This window comes from Salvia splendens, unplaced genomic scaffold (assembly GCF_004379255.2).
Source record: "Salvia splendens isolate huo1 unplaced genomic scaffold, SspV2 ctg493, whole genome shotgun sequence".
NCBI lineage: Eukaryota > Viridiplantae > Streptophyta > Magnoliopsida > Lamiales > Lamiaceae > Salvia > Salvia splendens.
The window spans coordinates 1-8,232 of NW_024599149.1; the positions used below are offsets into that span (position 1 = coordinate 1).

At 44.4% G+C, this 8,232-nt stretch overlaps 1 protein-coding gene and 1 long non-coding RNA gene across 2 annotated transcripts; one reads left to right on the top strand and one right to left on the bottom strand.

Annotated features, from left to right (window-relative positions):
- The first annotated feature begins 1 nt into the window (after position 1).
- On the top strand, positions 2 to 788 carry LOC121790372. The gene is made up of 4 exons (XR_006048265.1): positions 2 to 84; positions 165 to 289; positions 384 to 509; positions 603 to 788. It is a non-coding gene; the product is annotated as an uncharacterized LOC121790372 (long non-coding RNA).
- Positions 789 to 1,817: 1,029 nt separating this feature from the next.
- On the bottom strand, positions 1,818 to 5,056 carry LOC121790371 (U-box domain-containing protein 35-like). Its single transcript, XM_042188608.1, has 7 exons — positions 4,741 to 5,056; positions 4,490 to 4,578; positions 4,069 to 4,190; positions 3,817 to 3,996; positions 3,293 to 3,713; positions 3,129 to 3,221; positions 1,818 to 3,061 (listed from the first exon to the last, which is right to left on the bottom strand). Exons 1-7 carry the CDS (start codon positions 4,898 to 4,900, stop codon positions 1,961 to 1,963), a joined length of 2,166 nt encoding a protein of 721 aa, XP_042044542.1. The 5' UTR covers positions 4,901 to 5,056; the 3' UTR covers positions 1,818 to 1,960.
- Positions 5,057 to 8,232: the final 3,176 nt, after the last annotated feature.

Genomic DNA, 8,232 nt, shown 5'->3' on the forward strand with positions numbered 1-8,232 from the left:
TGTAGTAGCTCAAATTTTCAGGTGAAGTTAGAGAACAGAAATCAGATGATCAGCGATAATTTTTATTATAGAGGCGACGGCACTGTATGTATCTGCACCCTTCTTACTTTTGTTCAGCTACTTTCTGACACTCTAAAGTTCCAATATTGTTGGTTCGTTTGCAGTGCTCGTTTTATTTCTCTGAAGATTACTTATCAAATTTGTTTGCGGAAGCTGGTTTTTGCATCGTGGATCTGGATACACACTGCAGACAAGTAGTTAACCACTCTCGAAATATGACATTTGATCGGTATAATAAGATTTTGCTACTTCTGTCGATTCTGTAGTTGGTGCTCTGTCTGACTATACTCAGTTTTCGCAATTTTGTTCTTGTTTTTCGTTAGGCGCTGGATACGTGCCATTTTTAAGAAGATTGACTCTTAGTTCCGCAACAGTTTGTCAATTTTCAACAGCTTCGAATAGGGTTTTAATCCCAGTTGTGATTGATACAAGAACTGATTGATTACAAGGTACTTATACATATTTTTTCAATTATTTCTCAAGCAGTTCATTTCTCGTAACTTGTTAGTATGCATGATTATAACTAAGAAGCTCCATTTCAGGGAATACGTCAAGCTTCACATTAATGGATGAAAGCAGGCCGGCGGTGGGCATATGAAAATCTTAAAATCTTGATGTTGCTGATATTTTGTTTAAGGAAACGAATCATCAATCAATTCTTATGTAAGAGAATATTGAAACGATAGGTGCCTTCGTAGAAATGGCAGGAAAATTAGTCATTGTATTTATCTTCGAGAAAGTTGTAACCTATATAACACCGATACGCCACCCTGTTGCCGTATCACGTATCGGATACGTATCCGATACCGATACGCAACGGATACACCGTCGATACGTATCCTGGGCGTATCCGCGAGCTGGGCCGTATTGGGCCGGGAAACCTCAGATTCGATACGTATCCTTCGGCGTATCCGCGAGCTGGGCCGTATTGGGCCTTCATCCTCCTCTATCTGCAAAGATCTGAGGTTCTCCTCTTCGAAATCAACGTCCATCTCTGTCGAAGAACTTCGCAACTTTCAATTTACGAACTTCAATCCGATTTGGGAACAAAATTGACAGTTAATCGGATATGAAGAAGAAGAAGAAGAAGAAGAAGAGAAGAAGAAAGGGGAGGCGCCGCTATTGCCTCAACTAGGGATTGAAGAAAATTGGAAATGGGAGAATGAATTGGGCAAGAAGTAGTCACGATGGAAAAGGAGTATATTTGGGGCTCATTTTTTGGGCCAATTTATTACTCCATTAACTTTGTCTAATTTTGTAACTATAAATAAATATTTTGATCAATATTATTGGTAATAGGATAAGTATAACCAAAAAATCGATGTGGTGTAATCGACCATAAAAGAAATTGACTTTAGCTTTTAATATTTTGTAATTTTATTATTTTTATTTGTATAATAACATTAGAATATCTATTTTGTAATTTATTATGCACTATTATTATTTATTAAAAAATAGTTAAAACGTATCCGCGTATCGGGTTGTTTGGGAAAGAGCCGTATCCGCGTATCCGTATCCTTCGGATACTGATACGCGTATCCGTATCCGTGCCGCATAGGTTGTAACGCCTACATAAACTAATTCAAACACAGCCAAAACAAGATTTTGACAGCCCCATTTGCTTTGCTTTGCTGTTCCATTTATACATCGGCACCAAACCCCTTCTCGTTTTGGTAATCTCTTGCTCGCTCTTTCTCTGTGTTTAAGCTCAAGTTTCAGGTTCTGCAGAAAAAGGAAAAAGGAAAAAGGTAAAAATGTGCGCCTCTCACCTCGTCTAAGGTATTTGCAAGCTTCATCTCCATCGTAAACACATTCTGTTTATTGATTATGTTCTCACATAGTCGTATCGGCCCATCTGAGGCAAGCCATCTTTACAGATTTGAATTGGTGAATGCATTTATTAGAATCTGTCTTCAGGTTTGATCTGTGAGTCTGTTTCTCTTATCCTATGCAGTTCTGGTAATATCACAGAATCAAGATCCGGTCGATCTCTCTTCCTCAGTTCACAGCAGCGTAAGGCCAATTTTGCCATGGCTAAGGCTGCCTCCACTGGCCAGTCCTTCACCGTCTGATCAAGCACCTCCGCAAACTTGCCATCCTCAATTGCCGAGTCAACTACATAGGTCAGTCCCATAGCTGGCTTCGCGGTAAGAATTTGCAGCAACACCACACCGAACGAATACACGTCCGATTTTGTTCCCAGCATTCCCGTCTGCTGATACTCGGGATCTATGTAGCAAAACGTGCCTGCAGCTGCAGTCATGCAGCATTGAGTGATGGAATCAGCCACTGCTGGTGGCACCAGCCTGGATAGGCCGACGTCACTGATCTTGCTCACGTAATTTCTGTCCAAGAGGATATTGGCCGGCTTGAGGTCACGGTGCACGAGGGGCTCTGGCCTTGTCCGGTGCAGAAAATTCAGGGCGGTGGCGATTTCTACGGCTATCCTGAAACGGTCCCTCCACGACAACGGGGCGCTGCCGTTTAGGCAGTTTAGCCTGTCTTCTAAACTTCCGTTTTCCATGTGCTCATACACGAGGCAACCGTACTCGGGGCAAGCACCTAACAGGATAACCATATGGGGATGCCTCATACGGCTCAGCACCTCGACCTCTCTCTGGAACTGTTTTTCGCCTTGTGACATGTCTGGCCTGAGAACCTTAATGGCAACGCGTGTGTGGTCAAGACTCGCTTTAAAGACAGGCCCGTACCCGCCTTCACCGATCTTTTCTGAACCAGCAAAGTATTTTGTCGCTTGTTGGATGTCTTCCATCGAGTACTTCCTGTACTGGACCTCGGTATGTGCTAGCGCGTGAATCGCCTTCTCCTTTTCTTCGGCCTCCACTCTGAATTTCTTCTCCGCAGATATTCTCTTCACCGACTCCAGCTCTGCTATGCGCTGTGCCGTCTGTGCTAGCTCGACTGCGGCCTGACACTTCAACTTCTCCCTCTCAACCATGGCCATCGCCGTCTCTTGGGAATGATCACCGTTGCTGGCGTCCTGCGACAACACAACAGGTGAGTATCATGAATACCTAATGTTTATTTACAAAATTATCTCCATTTACCGAAGCCGTCTCAGATTCTTGACAGACTGCATTATACGTCATTGTGATTCGCTTCATATCGTGTTTCAATCTCTTGAGCTCGTCCTCTACGTCCTGTTAATACAGAGGTTCGTTTTTTAGCGCGCTACTATCTCTTTTATCCTTATAATGACGAAAAAACTTACAGCGGTTTGTGAGCAGCTCAAAGACTCTGCCAGCCGGTGCTGGTCTAGATGTTCATACGATACGTCCGAAGGAAAGCTCTGCATATCCGAATGATCACTCAAAGAAGCCATGGAATACGGTGGGCTGACGTCTTTGGTTCGAACTTGCTGAAGATCGTGGTGCTTCATAGACAGTAGGACGTCTGGTACATTCGAGTTGAGCCTCTTCGGTCGAGGCATATGCCTACTTTCACCGTCGCTGGCCCCGGAGAAATTGTTTTTGCTGTGATAGCTGGGGCCTAAGCCCGTAGATTCATAGCTAGCGTTTGCTGACTCCCTCGGCGTCATCTGACGAGATTCTCTGCTGTTGAAAGTCGACGACCCGTACCTGCCCCCTTCCAGGTCGGACGTGTAAGAGTAGGAGCTTTTCCAACTCTCCTGACTGTAAACAGACATTGCCAATCAAGAAAAGAAACAGCTACCATTTTCAATGCCCATCTATGTGATATCAAGAACGAAATCACCGGTGTAGAGGAAGTTCTTACGGGCGAAATTTTGCAGGAAACGAGCTTTCTTGCGAACCAGAGCTGGTTGTGCTGCCGGGAGTTCCGGTTTCACTGGCAGTTTTCAGTTTCTGAGCCTTCGCCTTCGACACGGAGTACAAATTGCAGAAATCGGGTGCGATCTTCATTAAAGAACTCGGGACATCGGGATTCTTGAAGGCCCTGAAAAAGAGAGAAATTCAAATCTTCCATGAAAGAATGTGACCAAATGATGCAGCTAGGGGTGCTTGCTACCTTGCTAAGGCACCTCTACTCGAAGCTCCTACGACCATGTTCACGATGGAGTTCCGGCTGGCGAACTCTGCAAGCGTGGTTGCCACGTCGTGGCCTTGCAGAACCATCTCTTTTACATGAATCTGCAGCCACCAAGATAAAACAAGCAAGGTAAGTTCATCATGGAGAATTATGTAGATACAATAGGAGATGTTGCGGCACAATGATGCATTACAGTGGCGGATTTAGGGGGCGTAAAAAGTTGCGTTTTGAAATGACAATTTTACACCTCGTTAATTTTTTACGAACATTTTCCCCTCTTTGTTCGTTCACTTCACACCACAAAAAAATTCCATCCAATGGATCCGACCCCAAAATTATGTTCTAGATTCGCCAGTGATGCATTAGAAGTTACGATTCGGGAATTAGGTTAGCCGTTTACCCCTTTTCGAGCACAGAAACCGCGATAAGTAAGGAATATTTGTTGTGCTTCAGCTGGAGTTGGCTCTCTGCCCTCTCTACGAGCAGCATCTGCATAATACCAGAATTAGCAATGGCTTAACCATATTTGAAAACTTCTCCCATTTCTGAATTACTACTTTTACATCAAATTCCAAATATTTTCCCTATTCTGAATCTATCAAATCCAATTACCTAATTAATAAAAAAATTTAAAAGAGATGAAACACATACTTGAATCAAAGCCTTGTTGAGTTTTAACGTGGGCAAGGAGAATGTGGTTGTCTTTCAACCTCAATTTTTCGAGGGCCCATTTCACGGCGGATTGGCTGTTCTTGTCTTTGTCGATGCCCACCACCGTCGATATTCGGCCCTCTTCATACATATTTGCCATTATTTATATATATATCAAGAGGGAGACACGGTGCAAGGGCAGAGCAGCGGTGGCACTGGACAGCGGCGGTGGATCTATGCTGGATGTGCGCTACCACAGCTGCCCGCCCATGCACGTTGTTGAGCAGATAGAGAGTTTTGGCGTCGTTGTCGGAAACTTTTGGAAATCTTGTTGTGTTTTTATTGATTTTGGTGACTATATTTGGGGTAGGGGTTTTACTATCTATGGTGTTCCTTGAGACATGGGATATCACACCATCATTCATTTCTAATACAATCAATATATATTAATAATACTCATTATAAGGGATAATTTCATATAATTACTTTTAATAGAAAAATATATATATTATTCTTAGAGATTTATATGATAGATCATGAACCAGGGTGCAATCACTAGATCGTATTTGTCAACTATGAAATCGTACAATTGGATTACACACCTTTTTTTATTTTGAAATTGAGATTTTTAATTACTATATTAGGCATGCTTAATCGATAGGTTGGGATAATAATCGAGTCAAACCATCTATTAATAATCAACACGTTACAATTAACCATTTACTCTGATGTTAATCGGATGGTTTATCAATAGATAACTAATTAGCCTTTCAAGCAAACCCTACATACAGATATTTAGATTCAGAACTCTTATTCAATGATACATGAGTAGTAAATTTGAATTCAAACATGATTATTGAAACACATTTTCACTCGTTCTACAATTTTACACAATACTTTTTCTACAATATTCTAATCAACTTCAACTATTAGGCCATCCACAATAGGAATAGCCCAGCAATAGCCTAGCCATAGCCTAGCCACTGCCACATCATCAGCACTAAAAATCCTCCTGCCACATCATAAATAGCCCAGCCATAGCCTAGCCACATCATAAATGGCCCAGCCACATCAATAGTCACATCACTAATAACAATTATATAAAATGACATAATTAACAATCACACAATATACGGAATTTAATTTACGAGACATATACGGGAAACATTAATAATACTATTAAAAATTTAAAAAGTACAATAATTTAAAAATATTACAATAATTAAAAAAAAGTACAATAATTAAAAAAAGTACAATAATTCACTCCTCGTCGCCGTCGTCGTCTCCTCCGTCGCTGTCGCCACCATCGCCTCCGCCTCCGTCGCCGTCGCCTCTACTCCCGGCAGCTTCCCTCCGTGCCGCCTCCAAATCCTCTTGCATGCTCAGGAGCAATGTTTGAAGCAAACTCTTCTCCACGGGGTCCACCGCCGCCCGCCATTCGGCCATCGTCTTGACCATCTGAGCGTGCGTTTGTTGACGCGCGAAGAATTTGAGATCTGCTGTGGATTGGCCAAGGGGGGATGCCGACTGGACCTCCTGTGAACCCCCGACGACCCGCATCGCCTCCCGTTGAGCCCGCATGTTCCCAACCGGGCGAGTACGACGAGCAAACGAACGAGGGGTCGGGACCTTCTGGGCCGTCTCAGGGAGGTCGTGGGAACCACCGCTACTGCCGCTGAAATCACCGGAATAGTTCAGTCGTTGCTTCTTCGGCCAGCCAGAGTCGACACCTACTCGGAACTTCTCGGAGTCGTTCAGCACAAGATAGCAGTTCCAGTAGGTGAAGTCCTTGTACACCCCCTTCAGGGGGAAGGCTTTCTCCGCTATCCTCCTGCAGTCGTCCTCAGTTTGCCCACTGCTCATCATGCGGAGGGCGTTGGTGTACAAGCCCGCAAATCGGGAGACCGCAACCCTGATTCGGTCCCACGCCTTCCGGCAATCCTCCCCATTGCTTGGTCTCCCCTCCGGGCAAAACCTCTGGTAGGCTGCTGCTATCTTGCCCCACAAGTTGACGATCCTCTGGTTGTTCGAAACGAGAGGATCGTCGCAAACACTCACCCACGCCTTGGACAGCGCGACGTTCTCCGCGTCCGTCCACCTCCTCCGTACCGCGTTGTCGTCCTCACCCGGCTGCGAGGACTCGCCGACCCTTTTCCCCTTGCCTTTCTTCTTTGGGGCGCCCCGACCCCGCCCTGCACCCCCCATTTGAACGGGAGCATCCGGAATACCAGAAAGATCTATCCCCAAGTCATCGAAGGAGAAAGTGTCAAACTGGGCCGGAGGCGCAGCCTCCGTTGGCGTCGATGTGTGCGACGAACCAGTCGAAAAATCAACACTGGGGCGATAGACGTCCCCCGGCGTCCCCTGTGTCGCCGGTACCCCCTCGGGCATCATCTGCATTCCGGGTGCCCACCCCGGCATCTGGACACTGGGTGTCCACCCCGACATCGCCGGAAACGCCCCCGGCGGACTCCCCCCCGCTGGTATCCCAGGCATCATCTGCTGCCACGGGTACATGTTGTAGTATGGGTGCATCTGACTCGGGTGCATCTGACTCCATCCACCTCCCACGGGGATCGGGGGAGTTTGAGATCCGCTACTCCCTGAAGTAGGCTCGTTGTTGAGATTCATTTACCGTTGTTAATCTTGTACAGAAATTTAGATAGAGAGAGTACTCGTTAATACAAGTGGTGCGAATGAAAATGACAGGCAAGTCGCGTATATATAGTGTTTCGTAATTAAAAAAAAATTAAAAATTCGCGCTAGGCGGTGCGCTAAGCGATCCGGACGCTGCAATAGCGCCTAGCGGATCGCCTAGCGGATCGCCTAGCGCACCGTCTAGCGCCGCGGAACCGCCGAGCGCTAGGCGGTTTTTTTCCGCGAAATCGGCTAGGCGGTTGCAATAGTTCGCCTAGCTCACCGCCTAGCGCCAGCGCTCGGCTAGGCGGTGCGCTAGACGCTATTGTGGATGCTCTTACAAAATCATTTCACTCTAAATAGTCGTTATGAGCAAAAAGAAAAGAAAAATTACAAAAACCATATTGATGGGAAATATATAATCATATTTAAAGTTGAATAAAGTCCAAACAATCATGGAGAATATAATTTATGCGTCGAATTTAGTTTATTTAAATCTTAGTGATGTATTTATCAAAAGATTACATCAATAAAAAGTATTCTTGCAAGATATAACTAATAATCACATCTTGTATTTAAGTGAACCAAAATCCTTTTGGTGGTGCAATCTTTATCTTCATAATGTGGGCAAGAACCAAGTAGAAGGTCAATGTGATAATTATTTTTTTTCTTTTGCTTTTGGTTTATTTTGTGGGATTAATTCGAAAACTAGGTCCCAGTATGATGTAAGACTAATGACGTAAAATGGTGCAATTTATGATTTATTCATTAGGCAAACCACATTTTTTCATTGGTGCATAAAAGGACAAAGAGTACAATTTTTACCCCAATACTATATTATTATTATTATTATTA